The following is a 16407-nucleotide window of genomic DNA, read 5'->3' as shown; positions in this document are numbered from 1 at the left end:
CCCTGTCTGCATGGAAAATAATGAAGGGTTCAATGGCCATGAGGGCCTGCAGCTCGGAAACCCTCCTGGCTGAGGTTATGGCCAGCAGGAAGGCAGTCTTACAGGAGAGGTGCTTCAATTCTGCTGAGGCAGCTGGTTCAAAAGGAGGCAAAGTCAGTTTTTCCTGGACAAAGTTCAGGTCCCATGCTGGAGTGGGTAGCCTTCTTGGTGGCTGATGTGTGACACCCCTCTAAGGAATTGCTTTAACAAGGGCTGTGAGAACATAGGTTTCTCTGTTGGATAATGGGCAGAGATAACTGATGCATGTATTTTGATATAGGAGTATGACAACCCCTTCTGCACGAGCTCCACCAGGTAGTCCAGAACCAATGCGAGAGTGGCATGGGTGCTGCTTTCACCCTTATTGTGGCACCAGGTAGTAAATCTTTTCCATTTTGCAGAATAGGATTTCCAGGTGCTGGGCCTCCTTAGTGATATCCAGAATCTGCTTGCTCAAAGGTGCCCTGATATCTTCCTCTGGGGTATAAGCCATGCAGACAGGGTGAGAGTTTGAAGATTTGGATGCAATACTGACCCTTTTTCTTGTGTTAGCAGCTTTTCTGTGAGAGGCAGGCTCATGGGTAGCTCCTTGGTCAGACTGAGGAGTAAGGGGTACTAGTGCTGCCTGGGCCAGTTTGAGGGAATGAGTATAGCCTTGGGCTCTTTCAGCCTGTTCTTTAAAAGTACCCTGGAAATCAGTGGCAAGGGAGGGAATGCATACACAAACAGACTGCCCTAGTGAAAGGAGAGAGCGTCCACCTTGCAAGCTCATGGGTGGAACTCCCTGGAGCAGAACCTGGTCAGCTGTCTGTTTTCTACTGTTGCAAAGAAGTCTACCTCCAGCATCCCCCAGAGGTGTATGATGTTGAGGAAGGTCTCCCTGTGTAGCTGCCACTCATGGGGGTCCAGGACACTTCTGCTGAGCTGTTCTGCCAGGGTATTGTGTTCCCCTGGAATGTACTGGGTTATCAGATGCAGTCCCATCATTGAGGCTGTCTGCCAGATTAGCATAGCTAGGTGACAAAGGGGGTAGGAGTGTGTGCCCCCTTGTTTGCTTGATGTACCACATGACCATGGTGTGATTATTTTGACCAAGAGTACTCCTAGTCTGAGGTGGACTTTGAAAGCTATTACTGCCATGTGCACCACCAGCATTTCCTTCAGGTTGATATGGAGGGCTAGATCTCCCCAATCCCAAATGACTTGAGTGCACATATCTCCTAAGTGAGCCCCCCCCCAGGCTGTGTCTGAGGCATCAGTGGCCTTGGGGAAGGGTGATAAAGGGTAGACCCCTGTTCAGGGTAGATATTTCTGCCCACCATAAAAGTTCCTTCCTCAAGCAGGGAATCAGAGGCAGCTGGTGTTCCAGTGACTGAGTGTTGGTGCCATAGGTTTCTGAGGTACCACTGTAGTTTTCTCATGTGGAGCCTGGCCAAAGGCACCAACAAGATACAGGATGTTATGTACCAGAGTGCTTGCAGGAACTTCCTTGCTGTGAGGTGGGTCCTGCGAGCTAGCTGAGAAAAGTAGAGAGGGAGAACGCTCTGCTTCTCTGGAGAGAGGAAGGCTCTTCGGGAAAATGTGTCCAGGAGAGCTCCAGAGAAGGTTGGCCATCTTGTGGATTGGAATTGTGATTTTCCCTGTTGATGGTAAATCCCAGAGAGGTTAGGAGGGTTTGGACAAAGGTAAGATCCTGCAGGAGTTTCTCCTTGGTGTCCGTCTGGATGAGCCAATCATCCAGATAGGGGTAAATCTGTATGTCTTTCTGTCTGCAAAAGGCAATGACAGATGCCAGGCACTTGGTGAAGACTTTGGGAGCAGTAGCTAAGCCAAAGGGCAGAGCAGAGAACTGAAAGTGCCCTGAGCCTGCTCTGTAGCATAGGAAACTCCTGCAGGACTCCCTTACAGGGACATGGAGGTAGGCATCCTTCAGAAATAAGGTCACTAGTCAAGCATTTGGTGCCAACATTGGCAAAAGTTTGTGAAGGTCAGCATTTTGAATTTTGGCACTCGGAGGGACAGATTTAATGTGGATAGGTCTAGAATAGGGCACCAGGTGCCCTCTTTTCTGGTTACTAGGAGCAACCTTGAATAAAATCCTTTTCTGGCTTTTTCTTTTGGTACTGGCTCCACTGCTCCTTAAGCACAAAGTTTTTAAATTTGGCGGATGACATTTGTCCTCTGGTTTGCTGGAACTGGAAAACCTGAATATCTGGGGTTCTATATGAAAGTGAATCTGTCTCCTTTAGAAATTATTTGTAAGACCCAATGATCTGTGTTGATGGTTTAGCACTTGTCTGGGAATAGGACAAGTCTTCCTCCTAGCCTGTCGGGGGGGGGGCAAAGGGGAGAGGAGGAGTCATTGTGAGTCCTTAGGGTAGGAAGTGGGCTTAGAACTCCCTTGCCTAGGAGTAGTAGAAGTCCACTGTCTAGGCCTCTGCTGGCTTTGCTGCTGGTGCCTGGAAGTCCTATCTCTCTAAGCCCCTTCCTTTGCACAGTTTTTGCTTGGGCAGGAAAGGACCAGTGCTTGGTGGGGAGTTCCTGCTGAATCTGGGGGGTTGTACCTGCAGGAAGTCCCTGACCATTTGCATTGACTTGGCCTTGTCTTCCATTTTCTTAATCACCTCCTCTGCCTTTTGGCCAAACAACTGTTCCTTATCCAAAGGGGCATCCAGATGTTTTGATTTAACCTGATCAGGCAATGGTTGCTCCCTCAACCATGCATGCCTTCTAATGACTGAGCCAGAAACTGCAGCCCTGCTAGCGGCTTCCAGAGCATCAAATCAGCAATGCAGGGAATGCTTGGCCACTTGAGAGCACGAGTGCATCAGATCTCCAAGTTCTCTGGTAGTAGTACTTTCTGGTAAGGTGGAAATTTTCTGCTTTAATAAGTCCAGCATGTTCTGTTGATATTTAAGCATATGGAATTGGCAACTGAGAGCTCTACTGGCTAGGGTAGCCCCATCAGTCCAAGGCTCTGCTCTCCTTGTCAGAGGGTATGGGATTTTTGGAGGAACTGGCCCTAGCCCCCTTAGGCCCCTGAGTAATGACCTCTGTGTCAGCTGAAGAGTTCTTGAACACATACGTACTTATGGGTGTCTGGCACCCTATAATATCTGTCAGACTTTCTGGGTGCAGGGCATCAGGGGTGAGGCCAGACTCCAGGAAGACATCCTCCACCACATCCAGAATGGGAGGAATGGCTAAGGGTTTATGCTGTGGCAAGTCCGGGAACTCTCTCAATTTCTTTGACTGGGGGTAGTCCTGAGCCTCCCAATGGAAATGCTCTCTGAGGGAATTTAAGGTCTCCCTGAATGAGAGGTCCTCAGAAGGGGATGCAGAAGGAATGGATTCCTCAGCATCAGAATCTTCAAAGGCTGCCAGAGGCTGTTCTTCAGTGTCTGAGTCCAAAAATTCAGAGTCCGTTGACTCTGGCTCTGAAAGCACCTCTGGAGAAAGGTCCCTTTTTCTTTTGGCTGGGGTAGCTTGAGCAGACTGGTTACCCCTGATGAGAGAGGTTAAATCTTCAGCCATCCTAAGTAACTGCCAAGACTGAGCAGGTTGAGTGGAAGGTAGTCGGTGACTGTGGTCCGAGGTAGGTGTTTTCCTAGGGGTGGTCTTTGTCTTGGGTCTAAGTGATTCAATGGGCTTATGTGTGGAGGCGTGGCCATCGGTCTTTGTCTGGCTTCGGTCATCTGAAAGACCTCAGAGGAAGCCGGTGCCTGCAAAGCGGCTCCAGTCCCAACCATGGGGCCGGCGACCTACATTTCAGTACGGGAACCTGATCTGGCGGCATACAAAAATGCGATGGCTCTTCAGCTGTGGTCAGCGGCTGTGTATACACCTCACTGAGTTCTGCTGTACTAGTGGATGGTTGGCTGGTTGACTTCAGGTATGAGTTGTCTGAGGGCCTAACCTTCTGTGGTCCTTTTCCTTTTCCTTTCTCTTTTTCGGAATTACCACAGTAAACTGACCAACGGATGCCATTTTGCATTGGCAACTACTCTCCCTGAAATGCCTAGCTACAAATTCAGCTTTTCTATGGTTGGTCCTAGTGTTAAATAAGGCACAGAAACGACATCTGGAGACATCGTGGTCTGGGCCTAAACAAGTTGCACACAGATTATGAAAGTCTTGGTGTGGTATTTGTTTTCCACAACGGAGACAGTTATTCACTTTCTCAACATCGGTTTAATTGCAAGAAAAGTTTCCCCAATGGGGCACTTCGCTTTAGTAGGTTTCTCCCTCACTCTGGCAATGGCCAACCGATGCATTCGCAAAATGCTTTCTGCTTCGTCTCCATGGCAAGAAAGACTGATGTAATGGCATCAGCTGCCTCCTTTTATAGCCCTGACTTCAGTCTCAGTTGACCAACAGCTGATGCAGGAGGGAAATCCTTTACACTTGTATTTGGGCCGGCCGAGGGCTACCCAGTAGGGATAACCCACAAGTGATGACTGCAACAGTGAAACACAAAGAATATCAGTGTCTTTCCTGTCTCTTAACACATCCATGTTCCATCATGTCTCTCTGCATGTCCTTCTGAGTCAGTTATATTTGTTTGACTTTAGGGACCTTAGGACCCTTGTAACATTACAGATCCTTGCAACAGATAAGCAGCTTACAGTCACCTTGTTCTTGTCCAGTCTGGTGAGTGTGCTGTCTGTACACCTAACTACGGAGTCACTCATGACTGAAAGATTTCCCTGTGTGAAAGCTGATTTAGTGGGCCTTATGGGCTTAGGCCTGCTTTTCTGATGACCTTTGCGTGAATTCTGTGGATTTGCAGCATGTGTGAGCACAGGAGGAGTAGATGTTGTTTTGTTTGACAGCAGCTGGGATACTTCACAGTGAATTCTAGGAGGGACTGAAAATGTTTTTGTTATAGCCTCAGCACGTTATTGGTCTAGCAGTATACTGTGACTGATGTGTTGCTGAGGAGGTATGATGCCTACTGATAGTGAGCTGATGTGAGAGGATTGCATTTATGTTTAAGTATTTACATCACTCTCTCGCATCTTGTACCATCAACTAACAGAAGTAGTGAACAAATGGGTAACCATAAAACAAGTTGCTACACTGTGTTAGAACACCTAATGCAACCAAACTGGCAAAAGATGGGATGAGAGCAGAGTGCTGAGTCATGCTGCCAGAGGTTGGAGGACAGAGGACTGTGTAATACTAGGGGGATGGGGGAAGCTACTATAGTAGACCCTGAAGATTTATGGATGAAGTGTTTAAGGAGATACTCCGAAGTTAGGTTAGAGAGTAGCTAATCAAGAAGAACTTATTGAAAAGACAGAATTAGGTTTGCAAAAAATGAATAGCGGTGATTCACCTATTGGCTACTATTTGGCTGCTACTACTGCTGGTCTCACCACAGCTTCACACAGCTGGGAATCAATGTCTTTTTGCTTCTCTCACCAAGAGCAAAACAGTAGTACTAATCCCAAGATGTAAAAGCAGGACACCAATTTTTTGGTGCTCAGTCTCATCTCAGATGTTGCAGGGGATCTGTAGATTTGCTTTAGCCTTCTCCTGACAGATGCATTGGGCACCAATCAGAAAAATGCCAAACTTACACACTGTCAAATCAGAGATGGCCAGGAATCAATGATCCTCTGCTTTGTTTCTCACTAGCAGCAAAACAGTAGCAATACCACAAACTGATACCTAAGATACAGTTATCAGGCTTTCCAGTGATCAGTATTTTGTAGGAAATCTAGGAAATGTCCTCCTGCTTCTTCTCTTCCAGGAGCAAAACAGAAGCACAAATCCGAAGGCAATTATTGAGATGTGGAACTTAGGCTCTCCAGTGATTAGTCGTTTTGCCACACGTTGCAGGTTTTAAAAGTAAGATGGAAAAAATTGGTTAACCTTCTAAAAAATGTAGTCTGCACTTAGTTAAGAAGATATGAAAGACGGGATCAGTCAAGCTATAGCAGTCTAAGGGAAGAGCCACCAATTTTAAAAGAACAAGGTGGAGTGAATTAGTAGGTGGGCACTCAGTAATCTGTCTGTATGGAATACAGTGGGAGGGCAAATACATTTAAATAACTTATGGGGAGTGACTTCACAAAATGATAATTGTGTGCTTACTAATAACATCCAATGAAAGCGGAAAGAGGGCAGGCAACTAGACAGACAGTGAGTTTAAGAAGACAACAGCAGGCTGGGGAAAAATCCAATTTTTGTGATTCACAACAGACAGCTTTGGTTTCTTAAGTCCATAGGTTTATAGGAGGTTACTAGGCAAATGGCCCTAGGGGTTTTACAATCCTACTCATGTAAATGACCCAAGTACCCTTATTGACTACAGTTAGATGGTCACTGTTAGCAGAGCAATTCTGTGATCAGCACTGAGTGCCCCTGTCCATGAGGGACATAAGTGCCACCCCCTCTTTAATAATTTAAATAAGCAATGAAAAACAAAACATATTTAATCACATAAATAATATAAATAGCATATTTAATTACTGTGCAATTTGGACATTTAATAGTTCTTTAGAAGCCATGTAGTTTACAAAACACTTGCCACAATAAGCTCATTATAATTTTCATGAATTCTGTTGATGTCTATGAAGAATTGTTTTAGATATGGAAATCTTCTCACAGTCGGGACATTTTAAACAGAAGTTATGTACTTACAATATTAAAAATTTAGGCATGGCGCATATACTCAGCTCAAAAATATAACTTTCCCAGACTACATTTGCACTTTGTACTCCTCCTTCCTACGACATCCTGTACTGCTCTCCTCCATTTACAGTTTCTGACCAAGTAAAACATACCACATACATAACCAGTCTACCACTGCAGAGACAGGGTGGTGATGTTTAATGAAGGATGAATTCTATAAACAGATTTAATGTCAGTGCTAAGTACACAATTTTGGTATCTACTAAGGAGATTTGATAATTGGTAACTGTTAGAACTGAATCCAAACCTGATCCTCCTGTTGGCAGGTGTGCTGACACATACCCTTGATGACTGCACCCAAAACAAAGATCTGGAAGCAATGCCAGATTTATAGTGTTAAGCACATGTATCCAGCAAGGGCCAAGTTGTGGCTGCACAGAAGCCGTCTAAAGATGCCTTACAGCTCTTGTTGATCAAGCCTTAGGCAAGCCTAATAATGCCTTTCCATAACTATGACAGATGAAGGGGATACAACAAGAAAGCCAATGAGAAAAAAACATAGCTTAGTCACCTTCAACACTGGCTCCTTGACCCAAAGGAAACAGACACATACCCTTTCTGGAGGGTGGAGGGAACTGAGCAGGAAAGCTGCAGTATGCAGTTGATGTGGCATTATAAGCAGACTCTGAACAGGAACATCAGCAAATGATAGGGGAACAGGGTGCAAAACAAAGCACATGAGATGAAATGGAGTACGGACAAAGCAGTTGTCATAGCAGCAAATGGGAGAAATCAGAACATGATGCACATTGAGACTGAAGGAAAAACACTGAAACAGGTTAACAGCCTCATGGACCTGGGAAGGATGGTTGAGGGTAGGGAAGTCTAAGGAGTTCAAAGCTAGAATCCAAGGAACTGTAGCCAAATGGCACAGTGTCACAAGTACAGTGTGACAGAAGAATGCCAAATAATCTGAAAAGCAAGTTGCACAAAACTGTGGTGTGACCAGTACTGCTGTATGGTACAGAAACCTGGGCAGTGAAGAGAAAGCAGTTGAGAAAACTAGACGTGATGGAAATAAAGTCCTCAAGTTGGGTGGTAGGAAGCACATTGTTGAGCAGAAGAAACAATGATGGCATCACAGCAAAAGCCAGAGTAGCTTCATTTGCAGAGAAGGTCACAGAGAACAGATTGACGTGGTTCAGGCACATATGCAACAGCAGAAGATGATTTGGTGAACATCATTTAGGAGAAACAGGAAGAAGGCAAAAGGAAATGGGAATGTCTAGCAGAGACAGATTGATTGTGTGTGGGGAGACTTGTGACAGTGAAGCATGAATGTCAATGAAGGTAACAGAGTGGCACTGAACCTAGATAGGTGGCAACAGTTGATGTGGCGCCACAACCTCATGCAGAAAATGGGAATACAGAGCTGATGATGGTGATGCTGACTCCTTTCTGAAGGTTTTGATCCTGTCTGTGTAACATCTATAGTGCCGCTGGACATCCATAAAATTAACAAGTACTCTCCTTTGTTAGAAAAACATCTACAGATAACTGGAGGGTCAATAAACTGATTAAGGTTGGACTCAGTGGCAACATTTGTCATAAAGAAGGAAATGGCCCACCAGGTAACTTTTTCTGTGGGAAAGCAGGTACAGAGGGTTGACACACAATACCTGCAGTACAGAAATCATTGTGATAGACATTACAACTAATAAGAACATGGTCTTCCTTATCAAAAAGCTTCAAATCAGATGCCACTGGTCCAGACACAGGAAGGGCTAATTTCTCCAGAATGAAATATAAATGATGGTGGGAAGAGGTTCCCAGATGATAGCAGAACAGAAAAAGTACATTTAAGGAAAGCTTCACACATCTTATATAATAATCGCAATAATAATTGTTTCTCCTCAGCACTATTCATAGATCTATCAAAAGCTTTTGATATGGTTAACCATAATATACTTCTTGAAAAACTCAACCTTTTCTCTCTCAGCTCACATTCTTTACAATGGTTTAGAAGTTATCTAGTAAACAGGCAACAATCAGTGCTTTGGGGGAACAATCTATCATGCTTACTTCCAGTAAATATTGGTGTTCCTCAAGGATCAATCCTAGGACCCCTTCTTTTCTCATTATTTATCAATGACCTTTATTTGAATGTGCCACAAGCTACCTGCATCCAATATGCAGATGACTCGACTTTGATCTGCACTGCTAAAGATGTTTCCTCCCTCCAGTCTATCACCCAAATAACTTTCCAAAACGTTGAAAAATGGTTTATGCAACACTGCCTCCTCCTTAACCCCAAAAAAACTAAGCTTCTTCTCTTTACTCCTACTAATAAATCTCCTATACCTTTCTTCACTATCTCCTCAAATAATGCTACATCTATTAACCCTGATAAAACCACACGACTATTAGGTGTAACCATTGACAACCATCTCAACTTTGATGACCATATTAGCACTACTATTAAAGCTGTTAATAAAAAAATTGGGACACTTTACAGAATTAAACCCTTCCTTACCCCAGCAGCCAGAAAAAACATTGCACAGACCCACCTGATTTCCACCCTTTTCTATGCCTCAGCTATATATACTTCCTTATCTAAAAATAACATTAGCAAACTCTCTACCTGTTATAATAGTATAGCCAGATTCATTACTGCTACTCCCCTCAGAACTCACCACTGTCACAACCTCAAACAACTAAACTGGCTAGAGCTTAACAACCACCTACTCTACCAACAATTACTTGTAATTCACAAGACCCTTCACTTCCCGGACAATACTCCTAGCCTGGCAAGACTGATTTCTCCTTATAAAAATCTAGCCACACTTCGCTCTGCTAATAAACTCCTAGTATCCTCAACTAAATCTTACAATAAAGCTGGAGATGCGTTAATTTCAAATTCCATAGGTAAACATTGGAATCAACTCCCTCAAGATATGACTAATCAAGACTCTACCTCACTGTTCAAAAAACATATCAAGGAACATCTTAAAACTCAATGGCTATGTCCTTGTACTAATCCCGACTGAAAGTATGTCTCCCCACATTAATTTTTGCTACCCTTCCCCCTTTCTGAGCTCCAAACTTACACTTTCTATTGTTGAGAGTTACTTCTTAAAAGTTTGCCTATTTTTCAATTTGTTGAACTTATCTTATATGTTTTTAGATTTGACTTTGTAATCCTCTTTTTTAAACTTTTAAAATAACTTTTTGTGAGATACCAGTGTTATTTTTTTTTTTTTTTTTTGGACTGTACTGGAGCTTTTCTCCCTGGGCCTCTGCTGTAAACGGATATATATCCAGTTGGACTAGCCCGGTCAACAAATGTAAAATAAATAAAATAAATAAAATCTTAAGAGATGTTAAACAAGACGAATCTTGCCCAGCAAGAGTTAGATATGACAGCAAAATATATTTAAACAAATCAATAACTTACTTACATGTGAATCAAAACGTTCAAATATTGAAAAAAATACTGAAACATATTTTGAAAGGGATTCAGGTTGTGATATCCAGTTTATACAGAGTTCCTTTTCAAATTGTTTTTCTGAGTCTTCTCGGTGAGACTTTCTGAGATATTTACAAAATATTCAGCACTCTACTCAAAAAAAAAAAAAAAAATCCCTAGCTAACAGAAGTGGAGCATCCAAGCTGTTATTTTCAGTCTAAAGGTTCAAATGTGCACTGTTGAACAGTGATAAAGGAAAGTTAATGAGCACCCTGAAAGGAGATTTCTCATGAAACCAACATTTGCCTGGGCCAGAATATGGCTACTAAAAATCATCTTGATCCTGTAAAGCCTGGCCTTCCAGATGAACTTCATCATCAATAGGGGATAGCAAAACCCCTGAGGCTACTTCTGTGTTAGTATATCCCTACCCTGTCCACTGAGAAGAGGGATCAAGGAGAAAAAAAATCTTCAGCATTTGGCACTATTCAAACAGATAAACAAGCCGTAAACCAGGAACGCTCACTTCAGGAACAGCATCTTGACAGTGACCAGACTGAGAGACTACTCACATTAAAACACAATGTCTGAGTCTACCTGCAAGAGATTGGTTACCACTGCAATATGTGTGGCAGTTACAAAATGATGGGTTGAGACTTCCCTCTCCCACAGTCTCACTGCTTCTTGAAAAAGGCAGTAGGACTTTGTTCTGCCATGTTTTCTGATGTACCAGGAAAAGCAGGACATTTCTATGTTAATGAACAGCAAAGAACAAACTACAACCATATTGCTGAATGAAGTGATAGAACTCCAGGAGGAAGTTCACCCAAAATGTCTGTTGGATTAGGAAGACTGTCCTCATTTCCAGAACACTGGTGTAAAAGGACAGCTCTCATAGAGACTGCGTCTCTTGGACTGTCCACCAAATGAACTGCCCCCATTCTAGAGCAGAGGCAACCATGGCAACTGTAGTTGAGAATGTAGCATAAGACATAGAGCTTCCTTCAAAAGTAGTGTCCAAATGTAGGCATCAAAGCAGATTGTGACAACATGTAATAGAGATTCTGATTATTCTCCCTTGCTAGTCCAGGTGTTAAGACCTCTTAGACACAAGTGTCCACAGCAAGATAAGCATATGTAATGTGATGTGGACACTCTTGCTACCATCAGCCTCACTGCTTGGAAGGAAAAATCTTTTGGTATCTGACTCTATGACATCAAGAAAGAAACTGGCAGAAATACCTTCTGTACTCACTCCAAAGGTAAACAAACTACCTTGGAAATGATCATGGCTCCCATGAATAAAATGCCTTGTGTGGAACACAACTCTGACTTTGCCAAACTGATGGCAAACTGCCACAAAGGGAAATATTCAGAGAAGACTCCTGTGCTGGATAACATTTTCCTTGTGGACAACACTAGAAACCAGTCATTCAGATAAAGACAAGCTCTTGATAACTACCACGTTGAGATAGGCTGCAACTGCTGGCATGCATTTGGGGCAGTCAGAAGGCCGAGGTGATACCAGAAGGCAGGAAATGAAATTGCTACTGACTGGCCCATTACTGAAGTGGAGAACTGCCTGATTCTTTGATAATTTTTACATGTACATAAACATCCTGGAGGTCAAAACAGAACATTGGTTCACATCTTGAAATACATGGGTATTTACGCTACTGGGCTCTAGTATGGACTGTAACATAATGCTTGTTTCATATGGTGTGCTGCAACCTGTCAGATGACTCGTTTTACCAGTAAACATTGCACCTCACTCTTTTCTGGTACTTTCTAGTGACACATCTAGTGTGATACAGAATCCATTACTGATGATCTCCCTTATCCACCTCTTTTTTGATATTTTTCACCACTAAAACAAGGGAAGGCAGAACTTTCTGCTCACTGTTTCCAAAGGATGATCGCTGGAGTGGGAGCCAAGACAAGCAGAACCTGTTTGGCATCCCAGACAATGTTGATACCCATGGAACTTGGACCACTGAAGCTGCTGATGCCTTGATGAAGACTACCCACATTCAGATTCCTGCTGCTCTAGGCTCCTTGGGGTGCGCCATAGAATTTTTTCTCTTCTGGTACAAGTTATGGAAAAGAAATGTTAGAGAACATATAAGTTCATTCCAGTGGCTGAAATTAACTGTCTTTTCTCCTTTGTGTCTTGGAGGCATTGATCAATTTCAGGTGCAAACAGCAAATGACCTTTCCAAGTGTGCCCAGAAATTTTACTTGTGTCCAACAAAGGTGATAAGGTATAACCCTGAGTGCCAGTGCATGGCAGTGCTGGATCATTAAATGCAAGTCTTACCATGAGGATGTTAAACGTGAAAGCTGTAGATGCTTAACTGGTGAGCTTTTCCTTGCCAGATTCATCCAATAGGCCTTAATACTAAGCACATGTTTATCTGAAATGTCTCTTTGAAAACAGGATAACCTCAGTTAGCACAGAGGATTAAGGCTATGAGCTGTTAACTCTTCTATTTCTAGTAGTCCTGGATTTGATTCCCTTAGCTTCCATTTGTCTACTGTGCTCCTCTGAGCAAGTCACTTAATCAGAAAGTGACCCCTGGTAAAGTCTGAAAATTGTCCATCTGGAACAGTGCTCTACCTTGATTAACAAATACAAACAAATAAATAAAATTAAATGTAGAAATCAATTCAATACTCTGAAACATAATGTGGAGGATGCAAAGATCCACATCCCCACCCTGTCCAGGGCCCTGTATTCCTTGTCAGAAGGATGGAGAAACTGAGACTGAAAAGCAGGGTTTCTTCTCATGGTGGATGCAGAGGGAGTCATATTTGTCTTGGGGTGTCTGCCCAGACAGGACCATATGGATACATGTCTAAAGACTTTGCTTAATTTTCTTGGGCATGTGGCTATAATGACTGTACCATTCCAAGATGCCTTCAAAGAATTACCAATATTGTCGACCAAAGGATATTGACATACACCCCTTGCTGTCTTTTGAAGATAGTTAAGACCCTAGGAAAGCCAATTTTACCTTTCTCCATCATCTCCAGAAACTTCATTAAAGCTAAAGTCCTCCAGAAAGGAAGGTGGAGAAATAGACTTTTCTTCATTATTTTATGTAGAAGGATCAACAAGATGAGATATTTTGGGTTCTCTTAATTGTAGTATCTATACAATCTTCTACATCAGAAAATAAAACAAGCCATTTTAAAACTGAATATCCTGTGGACAGTGGTCCCTGACTGATCTGCAAAAAGGGTGAGGAATCCAGTATTCTGTGAATACCTATGCTGGAGCAGGATGGATGTTCTGTGCTGGACCCTCTAGTACTGGAGTAATCTAGACCAGAACACTTTGGGAGGCATTTTAAGCCTACCCAGTGTTCTTTTCAAAGATGAGAATCAAACACTTTACCTTCTGTCTGTGAGGTAAACACCTTATTCATTATGCCAAACCTCAACATTAAAAATGTGTACTTGTATCAAGATTATGCCACCCCTAGATAAGACTCAAACCCATAATCCCTGGCTTAGGAGACCAATGCCTTATCCATTAGAGCACTGGTACTTGCCACTAGTTTCCCAAAAGTCAGGTGAGTTTGCATAGTCTGCATCAATCCTGTCAATACTGGTATCGCCAATAGCAGACAGGCACTGAACCCACTGCCTGTCTACCAGGAAGTTGAAACAACACCAGAAAAACTGGTATAGGAGCTGAAGGAGTCAATGTAAGATCAGAGAGATGGGTATATGTAGGAGGGGACAATGGTTGACTCCCTAAAGGCGGCATCATATCAGAGTGACCCACTAGATGATGAAGATGACCATGTTCTAGTGTTACTGATACTAGCCCACCCAATGTTAGACGGACAGGAGAGGATCAAAAGAAGCCGTACGTGAGCTAGCAGAACAGTGTTGTGGTACTTGAAGTAGGGACCAGAAGAATAATTAGTACTCACAAGGCAAATTCTCTCCTTTCAAAAGATAACAGAGGGCTTGAAGGGTAGAAACTGGCAGTCTGTATTGAAGTTCCACAATGGTCTTGGCCAGCTCGTCATATTTGATGGTAAGAACAGCAGGGACCAATGGACTGCTGGGTGGCAAGTGGCCCCGCAAATATGAGTATGCAGGAACAGAGCTAGAAAAGCTGTACAACTCCTCACTATCATGGAAAGATGTAACGAATTATGGAGAATGAGGACTCCCCCATAGCTGTGGCCTGGATCCCTGATCCTTCTGAAGAAAGCATGCCTTTGATCCTAACCAACTTAGCACATTTACCCTTAAAGATTTTTTTCATGACTGCAAAGATCACGAAGATCAAGGCAACCCTGTAGAGCCAGTAGTTGAAGAGTGTTACTGAAACCTTTCCATGACTAGAACTTTAAGCAAGAACAAAGCTGCTTTCTTGATCTTGTCAAAATTGCCTCATTGAACATAGCACAAACATCACTGGACTCAGATAACTCCTGTGGATCTAAGTAATAAGTACATTTAACATGAAGGTCAACAAGTACTTGCTGAAGTTGCACTTACTACAGGAACAAGGTGTGATGGGGAATAAAAGAACCAAACCCTTAGGAACAAACCAATGGAAAAAAGGTGTCAGCAAAAATAAAGCAAGTACACCTTAAATGCATACGAAGATGCTTAACTAACACAAAAATGAAAAAAACTACAATACAGCAAAAAGACTAAAATAGAATAACAAATAAGACTGCCAATCTACATTCATAAAACCAGAGAGAAAATACTGCAAATATGAAAATGTCTTTAAAACATAACCTGAAGCTACCTGAAATCCCAAAAAACACATTCAGAGGCAGGAAGAAACTATATGTTGGAAAGAAGTGATGGGCATTGTGGAAAGGAGGAGTTGCAAATGTAGCTAGGGAAAGTTTTATCTGCTGAGAAGGCATGGGATGCGTAAAGTCTTTTTGGTTCAAATAAACTGAATCTTCTTAGCAAATCTTCTGTTCCTTGGTGTGGAGCTTTTCATGTTTAGAGACATCAGCTTTCTGCGTGAAAGTTCTCCAGCACTTGCTGCATTCAAAAAGCCTCTCCCCTGTGTGTACTAAATGATGGCTTTGCAGTTCACATTTTCTTCTAAAACATTTTCCACACTCTGCACATACAAGAGGCTTCACAGTGTGAATTAACTGATGCCTAGTAAGATGTGGCCTGTAGTTAAAACTGCTTCCACATTCAAAACATTTAAAAGGTTTTTCCTGCTTGTGAATAATTTCATGTCTATTTAGACGTGACCTGCAAGGAAAACTCTTCTCACATTTGATACACTTGAATGGTCCTATTTCACCAGAATGCAATAACTGATGTTCCAAAAGTGACCGCTTCCATTTAAAACTTTTCCCACAATCATTACAGTTAAATGCACATTCCCCAGTATGCTCCCTATTATGAGATAAAAGGTCACGCTTCAAAACAAACCCTTTTTCACACAGAGTACATACAAATGGCTTCTTCTCAGAGTGCACCCACCGATGACGCATGAGTCCATCTTTATGAGTATAAGCCTTTTCACAGAATTTACATTTATGAGGTTTCAGTCCTGTATGACCCACCCTATGCCTATCAAGATGGGCTTTACGTTTATAACACATTCCACAATCTGCACACTTAAAGGGCCTGTCACCACAATTAACCTGCTGAGGTCTGTCATGCTGAATGTCACATCCAGTATGTTTATGACCTTTACATTTCAAAGCATTTTTACTAGTACGTGTCTTGTACTGGTCCAACTGGTATTTCTTCAATTCACTTCTTTGTTGAAAACACCTTTTGTGATCAGTATGTTCAGACAGCTTTTCAACACATATCTGCTTATCATTTGCTCTTTTTTGAATCATTTCATGTGAACTGGATCTTTTAGCAAATTTATTCTTGTATTTCTTACGTTTGGAAGTAATGTCTACTGCACGTATCCCCACACTGTGTGAACGTATGTCCAGCTGGTTTGTTTGAAGCTTTCCTGAACTTCTTTTATTTAACTGTACAGTCTTTGTGAAACTTGTCTTGTGAAAGGTACCTTTAATCTGTCTTTTACCAGCAGCTTGTTTGTAGCCTTTCAGAAGTTCTGAGGGACAATCTGCAGAATCTGCATCTGCAATACAATGAAGTAAATATCACATTACTTTGGAGTACATAGACTAGATCAGATATCAATAATCATAACAATTATGTACAGCCTAAGTTTCACAGAGAAAAGAGATGAAGCTCTGACTATAGCCAACACAACCTGAACTTGACCACTGGGTCTGGTG

The 16407-nt window shown here is 42.5% G+C and overlaps 1 protein-coding gene across 1 annotated transcript in view; it reads right to left on the bottom strand.

Moving 5' to 3' along the window:
* Positions 1 to 9937: 9937 nt before the first annotated feature.
* The window catches only part of LOC122809455 (zinc finger protein 2-like), a 277160-nt gene continuing 270690 nt past the window's right edge, over positions 9938 to 16407 (bottom strand). The window contains exon 4 of the mRNA XM_044080978.1: positions 9938 to 16247. Coding sequence (XP_043936913.1) covers positions 15088 to 16247 — 1160 coding nt within the window. The 3' untranslated portion in view covers positions 9938 to 15087. The remainder of the gene's footprint in view (positions 16248 to 16407) is intronic.

Source organism: Protopterus annectens, chromosome 1.part1 (genome assembly GCF_019279795.1).
Source record: "Protopterus annectens isolate FY-2018-M chromosome 1.part1, PAN1.0, whole genome shotgun sequence".
NCBI lineage: Eukaryota > Metazoa > Chordata > Ceratodontiformes > Protopteridae > Protopterus > Protopterus annectens.
The sequence above is the reverse complement of the archived record's forward strand: the minus strand, read 5'-3'. Positions and strand labels throughout refer to the sequence as shown.